The sequence below is a fragment of the Rhinoderma darwinii genome, chromosome 12 (assembly GCF_050947455.1).
Source record: "Rhinoderma darwinii isolate aRhiDar2 chromosome 12, aRhiDar2.hap1, whole genome shotgun sequence".
Lineage (NCBI taxonomy): Eukaryota > Metazoa > Chordata > Amphibia > Anura > Rhinodermatidae > Rhinoderma > Rhinoderma darwinii.
The window spans coordinates 1,987,301-2,011,603 of NC_134698.1; the positions used below are offsets into that span (position 1 = coordinate 1,987,301).

Below are 24,303 nucleotides of genomic sequence, written 5' to 3' on the forward strand. Positions count from 1 at the left end.
GGCGAGTAACAGACATACATTAAAACAGCTGTGTCAGAAGTTGGAACGAAGCCTCAATCTTTGTTCTCCGCAGCCTCCTGAACTTGGAAGGCTGGATTATGGTGAGCTTAACCCTTCGCGAGCTTAATGACTTCCTTTCAGAGGTACTTTTTTTTTTCCTAGAAGGGGGGTGGGAGTAGTTCGGGTGTGGGGGGGGGGGGTTGCAGGATATTAATCATCATTTATGAAAAAAAAAAATCTCCAGTGTTCCCCTGCGTCTCAGCTACATCAATTTTTGTTTAGAGAGAGGAAAAAAAAAGCTCCAGCCAATCTCGGCACAGCTGAGGCAGCTGTTAAATACAGCGCGCTGCAAAATGATCAGTCAGTTCACAGAACAAGAGGGGAAAGGGAGGTAGTGAGAAGCCAGGAGCGCGCGCACCAGAGAACTTGCTGCAAGGAGGAAAGCCAAGACCGTTTAGAAGGTCCTCCAACTTTTTATTTTTGGGCAAAGAAAAAGTTCTTCACGGGTCGAGATCTTCTCAGGTTTATTCCATCGCTGGATTCACATCTCAAGTTTTTGCAATTTTGGAACAGAATCGGCAAAACTTAAATTTCTAAGAAAAGGAATATTTTATTTTTTTTAAAAACGCCCTAAATTTGACCCGAAGGCTGGAAAGATGGATCTTCTCCCAATGAAAAAAAGTTCTTGAACCTTAGAAGGAATCTTTCAAGTTCTCGTCCTAGTAGGAGCTTCTTCTTGACGTCAGGACTCTTTACTTTGGGTTTGTCATTTTTGGTGCTACATTCGATATATTTGTGGGTTTAGGGCTAATAGATTGTTCTAGGATATTTTGTAGGTCCTCCGAGTGACCGGGTGAAGATGTCCTTCTCTACGTTCATGTCCTGCCTCATTGTTGTTACTGCTGCTTGGGTACACGTGGTTCTGGCTCTTGGGGAGAGACCTCAAGCCGGTTACAAGGAGGAAATTGTGTTTCCGGAGAGACTAAATTCCAGCTTCCGCCAAGAGAAGCCAGGCTGGCCTGGAAATGGTTTCGAGGTATCCTCGGAAAGCCGCCTAATTTTCCGATTCCGTGCTTTCGGTGAAGAATTGGTTCTAGATTTGGAGAGAGATCCTAGCTTCCTCTCTGAGGACTTGACGGTACAATATTTTGGCAGAAACGGACAGTCGGATGCCAACGGTCTCTCTGAATCTGGCAGTTACTTTACCGGCGCTGTAAATTCTGACCCGGAATCTATCGCTGCGGTCAATTACAACGGAGCATCTCTCTTGGGCGTCCTCCAGTTCAGAGGGGCAGAATACCATATCCAACCATTAGAAGGTGGTGGACCAAACAGCGCCGAGGGTGTTGGAGCTCACATCATTCGGAGGAAGGTGCCAGAGAAAGGCAATGGACCTATGTGCAACGTTGGTCCTCAAGTTTCCACGAAAGTTCCAGGAGAACCGGACGCCAATAATCACCATGGGAAACACCAGCCAACCTCATCAAAGAGATCTAAGGTAAGATCACCCAGTGCCCTCATTGTTTCTAGTCCTGAAGGTTGCTTATGACAGATACGATCTTACTGGGCAAGTAATCATGTCATAGTTGGCACCGGTCAGATCCCACTGATGCCTAGTACCACAGGTAGGTCTAGGTTCTTCAATAGTCTGGAATAAACCAGGGTCATCTTTATTATAATCACTTATTTATATAGTATCAACGTATTTGGCATAGAACGGACCCATGGAACTCTCATATATGCATAGACTGGCGCCAGGTAGCATATAACTGGTGTGAGAGGAAACGGGAGATTCTGCCAAATCCTAGTTATATTGGAAACCATGATGCCAGGGATGGACGGCAGCTGTGCCAACCACTATGCCTTGGTCAGCACTGCAGTTCTAACTTGCCGAAACTCAGCTAGCAACATCCACTGTTTGCTATTGGTGGACCTTTAGGAAGGCATCAGGCATGACATATGGAGAGGATGGTGTATCTTGGTTCCAATTATTGCCAATATATAACCATTATTGGCAGCAGAATATTGTTGGCAGAGGTTGTATATATTGGGTCAAATGAATTGGTTTTTTTTTGGGGGAGAAAACAACCATTTGGTAAGAGGGGAGATGCAGGGAGGATGTGGTGGACTGGTCACAATATTCGGGGAGATATCCTAGTCCTGAATTACTCATCTATGGAAACTCAGCAAAGGCTGTATATGCCGAGATGGAAGCCAGTTGAAAAGTAGGTCGGAAAACCGAACTGCTATAGTGGATGACATCTCGTAGGCTTTCATGTATAGGTGAATCAGTTTGTGGCAAAATCCTTGTGTGTAGAAGAGGGCATTGATACAATGGACTGGCATCAATCATAGTGAAGTTCCGGAGAGCTCAGCGTCAGGCTGCCCCTGTAAAGCCGGGTATTTTGATCTATTGTTGAAATCACACATATCGAAATATCTATATTCTTTGCAGGAATGTATTGGCAGCGTGTTTCATGTTTTAGGGAGGTGGGATGAGGTCGTTGTACGATTCCCAGATTAGAATTTAGCCTGAAAGAAAAAAATAAAGGAGGAAGAGCACTAAACATGATGAGATCTGGATGTTATTCCATTATGTTGATGTTATCATCTGATGGCGTGAGGTTATAAGAGACTTTTGCCGTAACTAACGCGGCGGAAGCAGATGACAGGTAGCAGATCTAGAACATACTTTGATGTTTCTTTATTTCTCTGATCTGGTTATTAGAGGGATAAGTCACGAGTATCTAATGCAGATTATTTTGAGCTCCTTGTCCCAACCTGTTCTACATTCCGCTCAAAAGTTCCAAGAAACATTTACTTTGAGCCTCATTCAAGAACCCGTCCATGGAATATCAAGTGGCCCGGCCTCTACTCTAGGTCCTGACACGAGATTGCCGGACGTCTGCCATATTCGGTCACACTTGGTTTAACATTTGGATCGTGGCCCCCTTTCTTTCTTAGCCAGCCCGGTGGGAATCCAGTACCATGGCAAACATCTCCGGTAAGCTTGTACCAGGTGGACACTGAAGGAGAACGTGTCTGGAGATAAGAGGTTTGGGCTGAGATTTCTGATGGCAGGAATCCAACCGTAGAATGTGAAGGTCCTAATCTGGAAGATGATCCATCAGTAGTGGTCACCTAGAACGCCCCCCACACCTCCGGGAGACTGTTTACATACAAGCACGTGCTGCCGCGTCATCAAGAACGTCACAACGAGACCGAACAGAGGACAAATCTATAGATTGTATAATCCACGTAACGAAAGGGTCATACAAGAACATACACTGGAATAAGCCGTCCGATAAGGAAACTCTCCTACCATATTCTTGTATATAGCGTCAGTATTATAGTAGTTATATTCTTGTATATAGGAGGCAGTATTATAGTAGTTATATTCTTGTATATAGGAGAATTATTATAGTAGTTATATTCTTGTATATTGGGGGCAGTATTATAGTAGTTATATTCTTGTATATAGGTGGCAGTATGATAGTAGTTATATTCTTGTATATAGGAGCAGTATTATAGTAGTTATATTCTTGTATATAGGGGCAGTATTACAGTAGTTATATTCTTGTATATAGGAGCAGTATTATAGTAGTTATATTCTTGTATATAGAAGCATTATTATAGTAGTTATATTCTTGTATATAGGGGGCAGTATTATAGTAGTTATATTCTTGTATATAGGGGCAGTATTACAGTAGTTATATTCTTGTATATAGGAGCAGTATTATAGTAGTTATATTCTTGTATATAGGAGCATTATTATAGTAGTTATATTCTTGTATATTGGGGGCAGTATTATAGTAGTTATATTCTTGTATATAGGTGGCAGTATGATAGTAGTTATATTCTTGTATATAGGAGCAGTATTATAGTAGTTATATTCTTGTATATAGGGGCAGTAGTATAGTAGTTATATTCTTGTATATAGGGGCAGTATTATAGTAGTTATATTCTTGTATATAGGAGGCAGTATTATAGTAGTTATATGCTTGTATATAGGAGCAGTATTATAGTAGTTATATTCTTGTATATATGGGGGCAGTATTATAGTAGTTATATTCTTGTATATAGGGGGCAGTATTATAGTAGTAATATTCTTGTATATAGGGAGCAGTATTATAGTAGTTATATTCTTGTATATAGGAGCAGTATTATAGTAGTTATATTCTTGTATATAGGAGCAGTATTATAGTAGTTATATTCTTGTATATAGGAGCAGTATTATAGTAGTTATATTCTTGTATATAGGAGGCAGTATTATAGTAGTTCTATTCTTGTATATAGGAGCAGTATTATAGTAGTTATATTCTTGTATATAGGGGGCAGTATTATAGTAGTTATATTCCTGTATATAGGAGCAGTATTATAGTAGTTATATTCTTGTATATAGGGAGCAGTATTATAGTAGTTATATTCTGGTATATAGGGGGCAGTATTATAGTAGTTATATTCTTGTATATAGGGGGCAGTATTATAGTAGTTATATTCTTGTATATAGGAGCAGTATTATAGTAGTTATATTCTTGTATATAGGGGGCAGTATTATAGTAGTAATATTCTTGTATATAGGGAGCAGTATTATAGTAGTTATATTCTTGTATATAGGAGCAGTATTATAGTAGTTATATTCTTGTATATAGGAGCAGTATTATAGTAGTTATATTCTTGTATATAGGAGCAGTATTATAGTAGTTCTATTCTTGTATATAGGAGGCAGTATTATAGTAGTTCTATTCTTGTATATAGGAGCAGTATTATAGTAGTTATATTCTTGTATATAGGGGGTCAGTATTATAGTAGTTATATTCCTGTATATAGGAGCAGTATTATAGTAGTTATATTCTTGTATATAGGGGCAGTATTATAGTAGTTATATTCTTGTATATAGGGGCAGTATTATAGTAGTTATATTCTTGTATATAGGAACAGTATTATAGTAGTTATATTCTTGTATATAGGAGCAGTATTATAGTAGTTATATTCTTGTATATAGGGAGCAGTATTATAGTAGTTATATTCTGGTATATAGGGGGCAGTATTATAGTAGTTATATTCTTGTATATAGGGGGCAGTATTATAGTAGTTATATTCTTGTATATAGGGGCAGTATTATAGTAGTTATATTCTTGTATATAGGAGCAGTATTATAGTAGTTATCTTCTTGCATATAGGAGCAGTATTATAGTAGTTATATTCTTGTATATAGGGGCAGTATTATAGTAGTTATATTCTTGTATATAGGGGGCAGTATTATAGTAGTTATATTCTTGTATATAGGAGCAGTATTATAGTAGTTATATTCTTGTATATAGGAGCAGTATTATAGTAGTTATATTCTTGTATATAGGGGCAGTATTATAGTAGTTATATTCTTGTATATAGGGGGCAGTATTATAGTAGTTATATTCTTGTATATAGGAGCAGTATTATAGTAGTTATATTCTTGTATATAGGGGGCAGTATTATAGTAGTTATATTCTTGTATATAGGGGCAGTATTATAGTAGTTATATTCTTGTATATAGGGGGCAGTATTATAGTAGTTATATTCTTGTATATAGGGAGCAGTATTATAGTAGTTATATTCTTATATATAGGAGCAGTATTATAGTAGTTATATTCTTGTATATAGGGGCAGTATTATAGTAGTTATATTCTTGTATATAGGGGGCAGTATTATAGTAGTTATATTCTTGTATATAGGGAGCAGTATTATAGTAGTTATATTCTTATATATAGGGACATTATTATAGTAGTTATATTCTTGTATATAGGGGCAGAATTATAGTAGTTATATTCTTGTATATAGGGGGCAGTATTATAGTAGTTATATTCTTGTATATAGGGGCAGTATTATAGTAGTTATATTCTTGTATATAGGGGGCAGTATTATAGTAGTTATATTCTTGTATATAGGGGGCAGTATTATAGTAGTTATATTCTTGTATATAGGGGGCAGTATTATAGTAGTTATATTCTTGTATATAGGGGGCAGTATTATAGTAGTTATATTCTTGTATATAGGGGGCAGTATTATAGTAGTTATATTCTTGTATATAGGGGGCAGTATTATAGTAGTTATATTCTTGTATATAGGGGGCAGTATTATAGTAGTTATATTCTTGTATATAGGGGGCAGTATTATAGTAGTTATATTCTTGTATATAGGGGGCAGAAATATAGTAGTTATATTCTTGTATATAGGGGCAGTATTATAGTAGTTATATTCTTGTATATAGGGGGCAGTATTATAGTAGTTATATTCATGTATATAGGGGGCAGTATTATAGTAGTTATATTCTTGTATATAGGGGGCAGTATTATAGTAGTTATATTCTTGTATATAGGAGCAGTATTATAGTAGTTATATTCTTGTATATAGGGGCAGTATTATAGTAGTTATATTCTTGTATATAGGGGGCAGTATTATGGTAGTTATATTCTTGTATATAGGAGCAGTATTATAGTAGTTATATTCTTGTATATAGGGGGCAGTATTATAGTAGTTATATTCTTGTATATAGGGGCAGTATTATAGTAGTTATATTCTTGTATATAGGGGGCAGTATTATAGTAGTTATATTCTTGTATATAGGGGGCAGTATTATAGTAGTTATATTCTTGTATATAGGGGGCAGTATTATAGTAGTTATATTCTTGTATATAGGGGGCAGTATTATAGTAGTTATATTCTTGTATATAGGGGGCAGTATTATAGTAGTTATATTCTTGTATATAGGGGGCAGTATTATAGTAGTTATATTCTTGTATATAGGGGGCAGTATTATAGTAGTTATATTCTTGTATATAGGGGGCAGTATTATAGTAGTTATATTCTTGTATATAGGGGGCAGTATTATAGTAGTTATATTCTTGTATATAGGGGGCAGTATTATAGTAGTTATATTCTTGTATATAGGGGGCAGTATTATAGTAGTTCTATTCTTGTATATAGGAGCAGTATTATAGTAGTTATATTCTTGTATATAGGGGGCAGTATTATAGTAGTTATATTCCTGTATATAGGAGCAGTATTATAGTAGTTATATTCTTGTATATAGGGGCAGTATTATAGTAGTTATATTCTTGTATATAGGGGCAGTATTATAGTAGTTATATTCTTGTATATAGGAACAGTATTATAGTAGTTATATTCTTGTATATAGGAGCAGTATTATAGTAGTTATATTCTTGTATATAGGGAGCAGTATTATAGTAGTTATATTCTGGTATATAGGGGGCAGTATTATAGTAGTTATATTCTTGTATATAGGGGGCAGTATTATAGTAGTTATATTCTTGTATATAGGGGCAGTATTATAGTAGTTATATTCTTGCATATACGAGCAGTATTATAGTAGTTATATTCTTGTATATAGGAGCAGTATTATAGTAGTTATATTCTTGTATATAGGGGCAGTATTATAGTAGTTATATTCTTGTATATAGGGGGCAGTATTATAGTAGTTATATTCTTGTATATAGGAGCAGTATTATAGTAGTTATATTCTTGTATATAGGAGCAGTATTATAGTAGTTATATTCTTGTATATAGGGGCAGTATTATAGTAGTTATATTCTTGTATATAGGGGGCAGTATTATAGTAGTTATATTCTTGTATATAGGAGCAGTATTATAGTAGTTATATTCTTGTATATAGGGGGCAGTATTATAGTAGTTATATTCTTGTATATAGGGGCAGTATTATAGTAGTTATATTCTTGTATATAGGGGGCAGTATTATAGTAGTTATATTCTTGTATATAGGGAGCAGTATTATAGTAGTTATATTCTTATATATAGGAGCAGTATTATAGTAGTTATATTCTTGTATATAGGGGGCAGTATTATAGTAGTTATATTCTTGTATATAGGGGGCAGTATTATAGTAGTTATATTCTTGTATATAGGGGGCAGTATTATAGTAGTTATATTCTTGTATATAGGGGGCAGTATTATAGTAGTTATATTCTTGTATATAGGGGGCAGTATTATAGTAGTTATATTCTTGTATATAGGGGGCAGTATTATAGTAGTTATATTCTTGTATATAGGGGGCAGTATTATAGTAGTTATATTCTTGTATATAGGGGGCAGTATTATAGTAGTTATATTCTTGTATATAGGGGGCAGTATTATAGTAGTTATATTCTTGTATATAGGGGGCAGTATTATAGTAGTTATATTCTTGTATATAGGGGGCAGTATTATAGTAGTTATATTCTTGTATATAGGGGGCAGAAATATAGTAGTTATATTCTTGTATATAGGGGCAGTATTATAGTAGTTATATTCTTGTATATAGGGGGAAGTATTATAGTAGTTATATTCTTGTATATAGGAGCAGTATTATAGTAGTTATATTCTTGTATATAGGGGGCAGTATTATAGTAGTTATATTCTTGTATATAGGGGCAGTATTATAGTAGTTATATTCTTGTATATAGGGGCAGTATTATAGTAGTTATATTCTTGTATATAGGGGGCAGTATTATAGTAGTTATATTCTTGTATATAGGGGGCAGTATTATAGTAGTTATATTCTTGTATATAGGGGGCAGTATTATAGTAGTTATATTCTTGTATATAGGGGCAGTATTATAGTAGTTATATTCTTGTATATAGGAGCAGTATTATATTAGTTATATTCTTGTATATAGGGGCAGTATTATAGTAGTTATATTCTTGTATATAGGGGGCAGTATTATAGTAGTTATATTCTTGTATATAGGGGGCAGTATTATAGTAGTTATATTCTTGTATATAGGAGCAGTATTATATTAGTTATATTCTTGTATATAGGGGCAGTATTATAGTAGTTATATTCTTGTATATAGGGGGCAGTATTATAGTAGTTATATTCTTGTATATAGGAGCAGTATTATATTAGTTATATTCTTGTATATAGGTGCAGTATTATAGTAGTTATATTCTTGTATATAGGGGGCAGTATTATAATAGTTATATTCTTGTATATAGGGGGCAGTATTATAGTAGTTATATTCTTGTATATAGGAGCAGTATTATAGTAGTTATATTCTTGTATATAGGGGCAGTATTATAGTAGTTATATTCTTGTATATAGGGGCAGTATTATAGTAGTTATATTCTTGTATATAGGGGGCAGAATTATAGTAGTTATATTCTTGTATATAGGGAGCAGTATTATAGTAGTTATATTCTTGTATATAGGGGCAGTATTATAGTAGTTATATTCTTGTATATAGGGGCAGTATTATAGTAGTTATATTCTTGTATATAGGAGCAGTATTATAGTAGTTATATTCTTGTATATAGGGGGCAGAATTATAGTAGTTATATTCTTGTATATAGGGGGCAGTATTATAGTAGTTATATTGTTGTATATAGGAGCAGTATTATAGTAGTTATATTCTTGTATATAGGGGCAGTATTATAGTAGTTATATTCTTGTATATAGGGGCAGTATTATAGTAGTTATATTCTTGTAGATAGGGGCAGTATTATAGTAGTTATATTCTTGTAGATAGGGGGAGTATTATAGTAGTTATATTCTTGTATATAGGGGGAGTATTATAGTAGTTATATTCTTGTATATAGGAGGCAGTATTATAGTAGTTATATTCTTGTATATAGGGGCAGTATTATAGTAGTTATATTCTTGTATATAGGGGCAGTATTATAGTAGTTATATTCTTGTATATAGGGGGCAGTATTATAGTAGTTATATTCTTGTATATAGGGGGCAGTATTATAGTAGTTATATTCTTGTATATAGGGGCAGTATTATAGTAGTTCTATTCTTGTATATAGGGGGCAGTATTATAGTAGTTATATTCTTGTATATAGGAGCAGTATTATAGTAGTTATATTCTTGTATATAGGGGCAGTATTATAGTAGTTATATTCTTGTATATAGGGGCAGTATTATAGTAGTTATATTCTTGTATATAGGGGGCAGTATTATAGTAGTTATATTCTTGTATATAGGGGGCAGTATTATAGTAGTTATATTCTTGTATATAGGGGCAGTATTATAGTAGTTATATTCTTGTATATAGGGGGCAGTATTATAGTAGTTATATTCTTGTATATAGGGGCAGTATTATAGTAGTTATATTCTTGTATATAGGGGCAGTATTATAGTAGTTATATTCTTGTATATAGGGGGCAGTATTATAGTAGTTATATTCTTGTATATAGGGGGCAGTATTATAGTAGTTATATTCTTGTATATAGGGGGCAGTATTATAGTAGTTATATTCTTGTATATAGGGGGCAGTATTATAGTAGTTATATTCTTGTATATAGGGGGCAGTATTATAGTAGTTATATTCTTGTATATAGGGGGCAGTATTATAGTAGTTATATTCTTGTATATAGGGGGCAGTATTATAGTAGTTATATTCTTGTATATAGGGGGCAGTATTATAGTAGTTATATTCTTGTATATAGGGGGCAGTATTATAGTAGTTATATTCTTGTATATAGGGGGCAGTATTATAGTAGTTATATTCTTGTATATAGGGGCAGTATTATAGTAGTTATATTCTTGTATATAGGGGGCAGTATTATAGTAGTTATATTCTTGTATATAGGGGGCAGTATTATAGTAGTTATATTCTTGTATATAGGGGGCAGTATTATAGTAGTTATATTCTTGTATATAGGGGGCAGTATTATAGTAGTTATATTCTTGTATATAGGGGGCAGTATTATAGTAGTTATATTCTTGTATATAGGGGCAGTATTATAGTAGTTATATTCTTGTATATAGGAGCAGTATTATAGTAGTTATATTCTTGTATATAGGGGGCAGTATTATAGTAGTTATATTCTTGTATATAGGAGCAGTATTATAGTAGTTATATTCTTGTATATAGGGGGCAGTATTATAGTAGTTATATTCTTGTATATAGGAGCAGTATTATAGTAGTTATATTCTTGTATATAGGGAGCAGTATTATAGTAGTTATATTCTTGTATATAGGGGCAGTATTATAGTAGTTATATTCTTGTATATAGGGAGCAGTATTATAGTAGTTATATTCTTGTATATAGGAGCAGTATTATAGTAGTTATATTCTTGTATATAGGGGCAGTATATACTAGTTATATTCTTGTATATAGGAGCAGTATTATAGTAGTTATATTCTTGTATATAGGGGCAGTATTATAGTAGTTATATTCTTGTATATAGGGGGCAGTATTATAGTAGTTATATTCTTGTATATAGGAGCAGTATTATAGTAGTTATATTCTTGTATATAGGAGGCAGTATTATAGTAGTTATATTCTTGTATATAGGGAGCAGTATTATAGTAGTTATATTCTTGTATATAGGGAGCAGTATTATAGTAGTTATAGTCTTGTATATAGGAGGCAGTATTATAGTAGTTATATTCTTGTATATAGGAGCAGTATTATAGTAGTTATATTCTTGTATATAGGGAGCAGTATTATATTAGTTATATTCTTGTATATAGGAGCAGTATTATAGTAGTTATATTCTTGTATATAGGAGCAGTATTATAGTAGTTATATTCTTGTATATAGGAGCAGTATTATAATAGTTATATTCTTGTATATAGGAGGCAGTATTATAGTAGTTATATTCTTGTATATAGGGAGCAGTATTATAGTAGTTATAGTCTTGTATATAGGAGGCAGTATTATAGTAGTTATGTTCTTGTATATAGGAGCAGTATTATAGTAGTTATATTCTTATATATAGGGCCAGTATTATAGTAGTTATATTCTTGTATATAGGGGGCAGTATTATAGTAGTTATATTCTTGTATATAGGGGGCAGTATTATAGTAGTTATATTCTTGTATATAGGGGGCAGTATTATAGTAGTTATATTCTTGTACACAGGGCGCAGTATTATAGTAGTTATATAATGTTATATATATGGCGTCAGTATTATAAAGACAAACATTTTTATGAGGTGTAACAGTGAGTATAGGAGGAAGCCCATATCATGGTAAGAAGAATATGAAAACTCTGCTCCATCCTTCAGCTTGATTTGCGGTACAATTAGATCACTTCGCTATTGGTCTTCTACTTCCATTATCCAGATCAGCCTCAAGAATCTTTCGAGTTGCTAAGTCTGAGGGTGAGGAGACCAGATCGTTTATCTTTATTCAATGGAAGGGTTGGATGCTTTTTTTTCTCTGGCAGCCTCCTGGGGTGATGGATACAGACGGAAGGATAGCAGTAGAAATCCCACTCGAGCAAGGAAGGAAGGAACCGGTCAATAAAGACGGCTCTTAACCTGAGTCATTGAAGTCTCCCACTGACTTGTGTCTGGGCCTATTGTGGGGGCCGATAGGAGATGGAAAACTGACATGTCCGTGTCTCCAGGAGCTTTGAAGGGACTCGAGTTGTCTGGTCTCGAGCCAAGGAATGTAAGGGGTTACGTTGGTTAATGCCTTTACCACAAACCTATTTTTCCTACAATCATCCATTTTCCAGCAAGACTCTACCAAGACGTTTTTTCCATCTTAACCCAGATATAGGAGTATAAACGGAAAAACCTTATTACAGATGACGTTCTGCTGAGGGGGATTTTCCTTGCGGTTATATCGTCTACAGCTCTGAGGGCGCTTAATGGGAGTTGTAGTTCCCCAATAGCGGAGGAGCCACAGGTTGGAGACCACGGATCTAGATGTGCAGGACTGTCCCGTCGTGAAGGGACCTACAGCTCCGTCTAGTCTGGTTGAGATCCCTTTTCTGTAGAGATCCTTGTATAAAACCCTCTTCCCCTTAGTCCTGGTTTTCTAGAAACGTGATATTTGGAAACGATCCCCGAATCGGAAACGATCGCCTCGCCCACTCTCTCCTCAAGATCAGCACGATCCGACCCCGCCTGTAGCATTGGCAGTTCCAACGCCATGAGATCGGATACACTCGGATACACTAACAATGTTGTATTTTGCTGGTCGACTTTTAGTAGGCCGACAATGTGAAGGAGAACATTCGGCTCTGGCAGAGCAATTCCGGATTCTTTTTTTTTTTAAATGTGCCGGCGCCGGAGCCCCGTTACCCATCTTCTTCCTAATTCTTTTGACTTCTTCCTATTTGCTCTTATTCCAAGCTGATTTTTCAGGTGGTCCTTATTGTTTGAGCCGAGACATTCGTCCAGGTTGGGTTGACAAAGTGATGGCTCTCAAGGTCTATCTCTGCTTCGTACGCATTGACTCCAGCGATTGCTATGGGTGTATTTCACTCAATACACCCACAGCACATGCGGTTCTTTCATCTTCTCCTCCCGGTCTTCATATCTGTGTAATATGAAAAGGGAGTCTCTTGTATGGCAGATAAAACAAGCCTATACAGCATGCAGTGGCAGTATCCTATAGATCAGGAAAAACAAGCCTATAGCTCAGGGAAAACAAGTCTGTGTCCATGAAGAGGTAGTCTCTTGCATAGCAGATAAAACAGGCCTATATAGCATGAAAGGGCAGTCCCTATAGCTCAGGAAAAACAAGTTTGTGTCCATGAAGAGGTAGTCTCTTATATAGCAGTTAAAACAGGCCTATACAGCATGAAGGGGCAGACTCCTATAGATCAGGAAAGACAAGTCTGTGTTCATAAAGAGGTAGTCTCTTATATAGCAGTTAAAACAGGCCTATACAGCATGAAGGGGCAGACTCCTATAGATCAGGAAAGACAAGTCTGTGTTCATAAAGAGGTAGTCTCTTATATAGCAGTTAAAACAGGCCTATACAGCATGAAGAGGCAGTCCCTATAGATCAGGAAAGACAAGTCTGTGTAACGTTAAGAGGGAGATGTTATATGATTTGCTCTTGCACAGCCGATAACACAAGCCTGTGTAGCGCAAAGTGACAGTCCCCTATAGAGCAGGGAAAGCAAGTCTGTAATATGAAGAGGAAGTGTTTAGTACAGCAGATAAAACAAGCCTGTGTAGCATGAACGGACAGTGTCCTATAGAGCAAGGAAAACAAGCCTGTGTTCATGAAGAGGAAGTCTCTTGCATAGCAGATGAGGCAGTAAATTGTACAGCTGACAGAACATTATGTGACTAGTAGCTCCATGTATCCAATGGTGGTCCCCCGACAGGAAAACAAGCCATAGTTAGACCAATCGAATTCACACACCCTGAAGGATACACAAAGGAGAGGGCTGCGAGGGCAGAAGTAAACCTAGATCATGCAGTTATGTGCACGCACCTATGGCAGAGGATCAGTAAGGATCAGATATATCTACGGGCTCCATGGCATGGCGGCATGATGGTAGAGTTTTCTCTTGTGTTGGCACCAGAGCGTAGACAGGAACCATGAGTGGAGAGTTGCCAGCGATCACTCATCATGGGGTCCAAACATGAGGCTCCGATGTATGATTGCTTACTCAGTCAACCTATACCCCCCCCCCACCCCAGACAGCGAATGAATGAATGTTTTCTTTGTACGTCTTGAAGGAAGGGGTAGGGTTACCGTACAATGCTCAATAGGTGAACAGCATCCAGGGCCAATGACCCATAAAATCCTGTGATGAGCGACAACGCCGAGTAAATGGGATAAGGAGCCTTCGAGGAAATGAAAGAAAGTCGGAGAGGAAATAAGTCCCTATTAGTCTATTGTCTCGGTAACTGTACCGTATCGATAAGATCTGCGGCCCGGCCGCTCGGGGCCTCTTTCACCGCGCTCTACATTTTCTCAGCCTTCGTTGTATCTTGGCTGTAGCTTGAAAGGAGACGTCGGATCATTCTGGGTAATGGCCGTATCAAAACGCGTCTCCTTCCAAGAAATACCCTAATAAATCGAAGACGAGTGACGTGACAGGCGACGTGGTACAGATGAAGATTTTCTGAGAGATTTCAGTAAGACTAGGACGTCCCGTCCCCATCAGTTGTCCCCCCCCGCCCATCCCTCGCATATGTCTTAATACATATCACGCAGCGTTTACGTAACGCGTGGCCAGGACATCTTATTAATACTGGATTTGCGCAAGCCTCGACGAGACATAAACATAAGCAGCCGTCAGCCTTCGGAGGCTTCTTCCAGGAAGCTGTCATCAAAAAAACATTGGGGATGTACTGGTATTAAGAGAATCGGCTCAGTTATTTGCTGGCGGCGAGCGACTACAGTATCGGAGAAACGCGTAAGCAGTGATGTAATCCTTATGGATGGAGATGTAGAAGCCAGGCCTAAGTCCGAGACCCCCCCTTCCCCCACTCATCCACGTTCTTGGGATTAAGGCCTTTCTACGGTCATAACTCATATGTTCCGCGTTGCAACACCGCGCTCCGATTATCTGCTCTCTAAATATCTGTCTGTTCTCGTAACCCTTTCCACGCTGGCGAGGCCAACTCAAGGTTTGACGTCTTCAACCCAGAAGAGTAAAATCTCCGGCGAGCTGCCATTTTGCCTCCCGCCATCGACACGTTATAACAACGTGTTTCATCAACGCGACATAATTGCGCCAATGTATGATGCCATTTCGTTGCATTATCAGATCTCGCTTTCATTCCTCTACGTCAGCAGTTTCCAACCTGGGACTACAACTCCCAGCATTGACAGCCGCAGGTTAAGTGGTTTCTGGGAACGCTACGATATAGGACTAGAGGACGCGGCTTCTGGCATTTTCCATCCAGGAAAGTGGAGTGACAACCGGCGTGGCAGCCATATTAGTGGTCACCCAGCTTTCCCAGAAATAGATCAAAAAAATATTTTTGTAATGAACTTCGTTTTGTTTCTTTATTAAATGTTTTTCCGTTCTCTTATTTTCCGTAGCGTTTCGCGTCCGTCCCTCGTTACGTGGAGACCCTGGTGGTTGCGGATGAGACGATGGCGACGTTCCACGGTGCAGGCCTCAAGCGTTACCTGATGACGGTCATGGCAGCGACGGCCAAATTCTTCCGACACCCGAGCTTGAAAAACCCAATTAACGTAGTGGTGACGCGGCTGGTGGTGATAGGCCGGGCGGATAAAACCAACACCTATGGCGGACTGAAGATGACCACGAACGCTGCCGAAATGCTGAGGAACTTCTGTGAGTGGCAGAAAGGCCTCAACAAGCCCAACGACTCAGACTCTGAACACTTTGACACGGCCATACTCTTCACCAGACAGGTATGTGTTTATCAGGTCTTCTACTCCAGTCACATCCAAAGCTGCATTTACAATTTTACCGAGTCCGTTAGTCACAGCCCTCACAGTTTAGATGATATTACATAATGGCCTGTGCTCCTCATCTTCTACATCGGACAGCCTGGTGAAAAAACAGCAGAACTGTGAATGCAGCTCTGGATGTGACTGGAGTATAAGATCCATTTTAAGGAATGACTGAAACGCGCGTATACTGACTGTATGTTTCGTTGTTAGAACCTCTGCGGAGTGTCCACTTGTGACACGCTGGGGATGGCCGATGTCGGGACGGTCTGCGATCCCTCTCGCAGCTGCTCCATCGTGGAGGACGACGGCTTGCAGTCCGCGTTTACGGCCGCACACGAGCTCGGTAAGTTAAACGAAGGATCGATCGCGGACCACGTGGCTGCGTAACTTGAAATGTTTTCTCCGTGGAGGACAAGCTGATGACGTCATCGGTAACCGTAGTAACACGCGGTCTCTTATCCTCCGTAGGACACGTGTTCAACATGCTGCACGACAACTCCAAACCGTGCGTCGACATCAACCGCCCCGCAAGCAACACCAGACACATGATGGCGCCAGTCATGTCCTATGTAGACCCAGAGGAGCTGTGGTCACCTTGCAGCGCCAAGTTCATCACGGACTTCTTGGACAACGGAAACGGTACGTTTGGCGACCCGACCTCGATCTTCCTCTTTGGCGTCAATGACCTTAAACCATAAAAAAATCTAAAATCCCGACTATGCTTCTCCCCCTTCAGGTCGTTGTCTTCTGGATAAACCTCATTCTCCGCTCCGTCTACCGGTTCCATTCCCGGGTAACGACTACGACTCCGATCGTCAGTGCCAGTTGACCTTCGGGCCGGATTCTCGCCATTGCCCCAACCTGCACACCCCCTGCTCATCCCTGTGGTGTACGGGCAGGATAGACGGTCACTTCATGTGCCAAACGAAGCATTTCCCATGGGCTGATGGCACCCAATGTGGAGTGGGCAAGACCTGCATGAACGGGCGATGTATCAACCGGGTGGAGATGAAAGCTTATAATGTAAGTACTCGTGACCTTGACTCATAGGAATAATCAACACCGAAAGATTTGGGGGGTTTTAACGTGGTCCTTCTCTCGGCAGACACCAGTAAATGGAGGCTGGGGCACTTGGGGTCCCTACGGAGAATGCTCCAGGACGTGCGGAGGCGGCGTGCAATTCTCTCACCGCGGGTGTAACAAGCCCGTCCCGCGGAACGGAGGCAAATATTGCGAGGGGAAGCGGACGCAGTATCGGTCGTGTAATATCCAGGAGTGCCCTACCGGCAACGGTGAGTACAACTTGTCCTACCCGCCAACTTTTTGAGAGTCATCCGCAAAAACAAAAACGGAGGTAGATGGTTGCGGAAACCAAGAGGATGATGGGAATGTGAACAATCTTTTCTTGATATTGCAGCGATGACCTATAGAGAACAGCAGTGCGCCGTATACAACCACAGGAACGACCTCTTTAAGGGGTTCCCATCACCCATGGACTGGGTGCCCCGTTACAACGGAATTGCCGAGAAAGATCAGTGTAAACTCACCTGCCAGTCCCGACCATTGGGATATTACTACGTCCTGGAGCCAAGAGTGAGTATCAAGGACTAAAGAGTAACCAAAACGTTGCTTTATTTCACTACATCGAGTATTTTCCAGTCACATCCAAAGCTGCGTTCACAAATCTGTTGAACGCAACTTGGAATCTGTCGGCACTGTGCTGACAGACACGCCTCCAACAGTTTCATATGAATCCAATGCTCTAACCAGACATGGATCCGGCAAAGGGTAACGGTGTAGGGACCTGAAAGACTGAGAGTTGACAGAAAAGCAGCAGAACTATAAATGCAGCTCTGAATGTGACTGGAGTTTAAGACATGAAAAAAAAAAGTATTTGCCAAGTTACGAACCCTTCTCTTTTCTTGTATAGGTGGCAGACGGCACTCCTTGTACTCCGGACTCCACCTCCGTGTGCGTTCAGGGCCGTTGCGTCCATGCCGGATGTGACCGTGTCATCGGATCCAAGAAGAAATTCGACAAGTGCATGGTGTGTGGAGGAACCGGTTCGGCCTGTACCAAGACTTACGGATCCTTTACAAAACCCCGGTAAGAAGTCGCCGGTGCTGCTTTCTCTACCTATCCCACTTTATAGGACCTAATGGGTGACCGTTTCTGCAGCAGTCACCCCACAATCACCCACTTCCCTCAAAGGTCAAACCAAATGACCGTATGGAAACCTCCCCCAAATTTATGGACGGTCATAAACGAGACAGGAAACGATCACTTAGTGAGACCTTACTAGTACGGGAGTCTATAAAACCCCACACGTGTCCACCAGCTGGTGGCATCCTCTAAAATATAGGTCCACCATAGAGTAGACAAGTAATTTTCTGAATTATGATTTCACTTCCAGGTACGGCTACAACGATGTGGTCAACATCCCGGCCGGCGCCACCAACATCCTGATACGTCAGAACAGCGGCTCATCCTCCACCAGCGACGGGGTCTACCTGGCTTTGAAACGTCAGAATGGATCTTACGCCCTCAATGGTAATTACATCCTGGTGCCATCTGAAACGGACGTCAACGTTGGAGTCGGATTGACCTTACGCTACAGCGGAGCAACCAAATCCATGGAGACCATCGTAGGACGCGGACCTCTGAAGGAGTCCTTGATGGTTCAAGCTTTGGTGGTGAGTGACCAGAGAGCGCCACGTCTCAAGTACACCTTCTTTGTCCCCAAACCGTCCACACGTTCAACCCAACCCAAGAAACCAGCAGAAGACTGGATGAAACGAAGAGCGCAAATTCTCGAAATTCTCAGGAGGACAAGAAACAGCCGAAAATAAGCAAAAGCTCAAGACTAGGTCGGAGATATAAAGAGGCTCAAATAAGTTTTTGGTTTTTTATTATTAGGCTGGAAAGGTATCAAGAAGTTCTTCAAGAACCAAGATGAAGATCTAAACCAACCTCGTTTTCTTAAGTATCTTGGTAAACTTTTAAGGCAACTTGGCCATGTGATGGTCATTCCTACGTCTACCTGGTTGGCTCACAGAGCACATAATCATCCGAAGACTCGTAATAAGGGGTGATCTCCGCAGTGGTACGGACGCCCCACATTGGAAATCTCAAGAGCCTTGGAGACTCTTGTATAGGAACAATAAGACTAGAGACTCCTACCATAATCCGGTGACGATGGCTGGTCCACCACTGGTGGCTTCTCCCACGTCTTCCTCTTGGCCTTCTTCTCTGCCTGGACATTTCCTTACATCCCCCCTAAGAACTTTGAAGGCCAGAGGTATCAAGGGGACCACCCAACTTTACTGCATGTCGCAGAACTCACAACGTTGAGGCTTTCGAAGGACTTGAACATACTCTAAAGAGTTGATTGAGGAGTAAAAAGTAGGGTCTGGATACCCGAAAATATTTAATATGAACATTAATTATATAGGATAAATATGTTAATACCCAAACCTTGAGGAAAGCCCTGAGAGCGCAAGTAGCTATCCCCAAATGCAATAATAACGATGGTGGGTCAATAGAAGGTCTTGATTTGAGGAACATTTTAAAGGTCATTAGAAGGTGCCGGGTCAAAGAGTAAGAATGATAGGTCAATAATGGGAGATCTAATGTTGAGTTGAAGACTTTGACCACCTCAGGATTGGAGGCCTTGCTACTATAAAATCCCACCTCACGAGGTCTACCAAGGAATACGTCTATCCTGGTGGCCTCAATCTTGGTGCTTCTCCCAAGCAATGTCCATAAGATTGTAGATGGTCTCTTCAAGTGGAAGACTTCGATTTCTGGATCACAACCAACAAAATGTAGGACCTACCAAAAGTGTCTTCACCTAATGAAGAGTCTAGAGGAGGGTCAAACCGGTTCCTTAGAACATAACCAAACCTTGCGATGGTGCTGAAGCTACCAAAGTGCGTAGCTTGAAAGGAACATATTTATCCCATTGTCACGAGAAGGGCACGCAAGTGGGCCAAATATCTGTATTACCGGGTGTCTTCAACTAGAACAGGGGCACAATGCCCCCTACTGGAGAGGAGGCAGCCACATTTATATACTATTAGTACAGTCCGGCCCACTGAGCTCAAATATTCTATTCTATTTATGTATTTATTCATTGGTCCGCTTATTATTTTATGGTACAAGAGCCCCTGTAGTACGTCTATGGCACAGGTCCAACTCTCCGCTCCCAAAAACCACATACCGATACTCACTGATGGGACGGGGATACACAGAATCCACCCCCCCCCCCCTCTCCCCACTACTGGAGCACGAGGATACACAAAGTCCCATCAGACGACTCGCGTCGCCCAACCACCAGTAAACAGGATCTTATGACTGTAGCAAATATGATCGTAAGAAGGAGCTCTAGGACCCCCACCTTTCCGAAGCATCTGCATGTATTAGTTTAGTGACCCATAATGCTTTTCACTGAAAACTTTTGGTTTTAATTAATACGGGATAATCCCACATTTAGAGCGTTACTGAACTGACACATTTTTATGGTCTTGTGACCACACAAGGCGTCGCATTGAGACAACGCGATGCCACCAAGCGGCTCTATCTATGTATGGTAGCACGTCGAGAGGACAAGACTGATCCGAAACACTAAAATACCAAACAGCTCCCCCCGGAGAGCATGACACTACTAATCTATAGGACTACTCATAGTCCAGCACATAATCAGACACAACCCTCCTACTGGGGGAGGCAGGTACCCGGCCAGCGCAAAGGTACAATCTGCACCCTCGGTCCACGGAGATGGGACTCTCAGGTCTGGGAAGGGTTAACCGTATGGAGGGATGAAAACCAATCCTCAAGTCCGAAATGTATAGGGATGATGTTTTTATATTATTGTACTTTTTTCTATTGTTAAAAATGCACAGAATTATTTAAAACCTATTTATATAAAATAAGAACAAGTCGCACTTTATTGTGTCCGGTGTGTTATGTTGTGCGGATGGATGAGGGACTCCTTTATTCACATGATGGGGATTCTACCTACAGCGGGGCTGTGTGTGGCACTACCTACAGGGGGGCTGTGTGTGGCACTACCTACAGGGGGGCTGTGTGTGGCATTACCTACAGGGGGGCTGTGTGTGGCATTACCTACAGGGGGCTGTGTGGCATTACCTACAGGGGGCTGTGTGTGGCACTACCTACAGGGGGGCTGTGTGTGGCACTACCTACAGGGGGGCTGTGTGTGGCACTACCTACAGGAGGGCTGTGTGTGGCACTACCTACAGGGGGGCTGTGTGTGGCACTACCTACAGCGGGGCTGTGTGTGGCATTACCTACAGGGGGGCTGTGTGTGGCATTACCTACAGGGGGTTGTGTGTGGCATTACCTACAGGGGGCTGTGTGTGGCACTACCTACAGGAGGGCTGTGTGTGGCACTACCTACAGGGGGCTGTGTGTGGCACTACCTACAGGGGGGCTGTGTGTGGCATTACCTACAGGGGGTTGTGTGTGGCATTACCTACAGGGGGCTGTGTGTGGCATTACCTACAGGGGGGCTGTGTGTGGCACTACCTACAGGGGGCTGTGTGTGGCACTACCTACAGGAGGGCTGTGTGTGGCACTACCTACAGGGGGGCTGTGTGTGGCACTACCTACAGGGGGCTGTGTGTGGCACTACCTACAGGGGGCTGTGTGTGGCACTACCTACAGGGGGGCTGTGTGTGGCACTACCTACAGGGGGGCTGTGTGTGGCATTACCTACAGGGGGTTGTGTGTGGCATTACCTACAGGGGGTTGTGTGTGGCACTACCTACAGGAGGGCTGTGTGTGGCACTACCTACAGGGGGCTGTGTGTGGCACTACCTACAGGGGGGCTGTGTGTGGCACTACCTACAGGGGGGCTGTGTGTGGCATTACCTACAGGGGGCTGTGTGTGGCATTACCTACAGGGGGTTGTGTGTGGCATTACCTACAGGGGGCTGTGTGTGGCACTACCTACAGGAGGGCTGTGTGTGGCATTACCTACAGGGGGCTGTGTGTGGCACTACCTACAGGGGGGCTGTGTGTGGCACTACCTACAGGGGGCTGTGTGTGGCACTACCTACAGGGGGGCTGTGTGTGGCACTACCTACAGGGGGGCTGTGTGTGGCACTACCTACAGGGGGGCTGTGTGTGGCACTACCTACAGGGGGGCTGTGTGTGGCACTACCTACAGGGGGGGCTGTGTGTGGCACTACCTACAGGGGGGGCTGTGTGTGGCACTACCTACAGGGGGGCTGTGTGTGGCACTACCTACAGGGGGGCTGTGTGTGGCAATACCTACAGGGGGGCTGTGTGTGGCAATATCTACAGGGGGGCTGTGTGTGGCATTACCTACAGGCGGGCTGTGTGTGGCATTACCTACAGGGGGCTGTGTGTGGCATTACCTACAGGGGGTTGTGTGTGGCATTACCTACAGGGGGCTGTGTGTGGCACTACCTACAGGAGGGCTGTGTGTGGCACTACCTACAGGGGGCTGTGTGTGGCACTACCTACAGGGGGCTGTGTGTGGCACTACCTACAGGGGGGCTGTGTGTGGCACTACCTACAGGGGGGCTGTGTGTGGCACTACCTACAGGGGGGCTGTGTGTGGCACTACCTACAGGGGGCTGTGTGTGGCACTACCTACAGGGGGGCTGTGTGTGGCACTACCTACAGGGGGGCTGTGTGTGGCACTACCTACAGGGGGGCTGTGTGTGGCACTACCTACAGGGGGGCTGTGTGTGGCACTACCTACAGGGGGGCTGTGTGTGGCACTACCTACAGGGGGGCTGTGTGTGGCACTACCTACAGGGGGGCTGTGTGTGGCACTACCTACAGGGGGGCTGTGTGTGGCACTACCTACAGGGGGGCTGTGTGTGGCACTACCTACAGGGGGGCTGTGTGTGGCACTACCTACAGGGGGGCTGTGTGTGGCAATATCTACAGGGGGGCTGTGTGTGGCAATATCTACAGGGGGGCTGTGTGTGGCATTACCTACAGGGGGGCTGTGTGTGGCATTACCTACAGGGGGTTGTGTGTGGCATTACCTACAGGGGGCTGTGTGTGGCACTACCTACAGGAGGGCTGTGTGTGGCATTACCTACAGGGGGCTGTGTGTGGCACTACCTACAGGGGGGCTGTGTGTGGCACTACCTACAGGGGGCTGTGTGTGGCACTACCTACAGGGGGGCTGTGTGTGGCACTACCTACAGGGGGGCTGTGTGTGGCACTACCTACAGGGGGGCTGTGTGTGGCACTACCTACAGGGGGGCTGTGTGTGGCACTACCTACAGGGGGGATGTGTGTGGCACTACCTACAGGGGGGCTGTGTGTGGCACTACCTACAGGGGGGCTGTGTGTGGCAATATCTACAGGGGGGCTGTGTGTGGCAATATCTACAGGGGGGCTGTGTGTGGCATTACCTACAGGGGGCTGTGTGTGGCACTACCTACAGGGGGGCTGTGTGTGGCATTACCTACAGGGGGCTGTGTGTGGCATTACCTACAGGGGGGCTGTGTGTGGCATTACCTACAGGGGGCTGTGTGTGGCACTACCTACAGGAGGGCTGTGTGTGGCATTACCTACAGGGGGCTGTGTGTGGCACTACCTACAGGGGGGCTGTGTGTGGCACTACCTACAGGGGGCTGTGTGTGGCACTACCTACAGGGGGGCTGTGTGTGGCACTACCTACAGGGGGGCTGTGTGTGGCACTACCTACAGGGGGGCTGTGTGTGGCACTACCTACAGGGGGGCTGTGTGTGGCACTACCTACAGGGGGGCTGTGTGTGGCACTACCTACAGGGGGGCTGTGTGTGGCACTACCTACAGGGGGGTTGTGTGTGGCAATATCTACAGGGGGGCTGTGTGTGGCAATATCTACAGGGGGGCTGTGTGTGGCATTACCTACAGGGGGCTGTGTGTGGCACTACCTACAGGGGGGCTGTGTGTGGCATTACCTACAGGGGGCTGTGTGTGGCATTACCTACAGGGGGTTGTGTGTGGCATTACCTACAGGGGGCTGTGTGTGGCATTACCTACAGGGGGCTGTGTGTGGCATTACCTACAGGGGGCTGTGTGTGGCATTACCTACAGGGGGCTGTGTGTGGCATTACCTACAGGGGGCTGTGTGTGGCATTACCTACGGGGGCTGTGTGTGGCACTACCTACAGGAGGGCTG

General features: G+C 42.2%; 1 protein-coding gene across 1 annotated transcript; it reads left to right on the forward strand.

The window, feature by feature from the left end:
* Window positions 1-382: 382 nt before the first annotated feature.
* Window positions 383-21,073, forward strand: ADAMTS4 (ADAM metallopeptidase with thrombospondin type 1 motif 4). Its single transcript, XM_075843291.1, has 9 exons — window positions 383-1,498; window positions 15,750-16,088; window positions 16,341-16,473; window positions 16,599-16,769; window positions 16,867-17,153; window positions 17,236-17,422; window positions 17,548-17,723; window positions 18,061-18,236; window positions 18,544-21,073. The coding sequence occupies exons 1-9, from the start codon at window positions 860-862 to the stop codon at window positions 18,977-18,979; spliced, it is 2,544 nt and encodes an 847-aa protein (XP_075699406.1). The 5' UTR covers window positions 383-859; the 3' UTR covers window positions 18,980-21,073.
* The last annotated feature ends 3,230 nt before the right edge of the window (window positions 21,074-24,303 follow it).

Bases quoted from the DNA above. Each gene is read 5' to 3' on its own strand.
- ADAMTS4 (XM_075843291.1), top strand. From the start codon at position 860: ATGTCCTTCTCTACGTTCATGTCCTGCCTCATTGTTGTTACTGCTGCT. The intron at 1,499-15,749 runs GTAAGATCACCC...TATTTTCCGTAG, and splicing joins CCTCATCAAAGAGATCTAAG to CGTTTCGCGTCCGTCCCTCG. The intron at 17,423-17,547 runs GTGAGTACAACT...TTGATATTGCAG, and splicing joins GGAGTGCCCTACCGGCAACG to CGATGACCTATAGAGAACAG.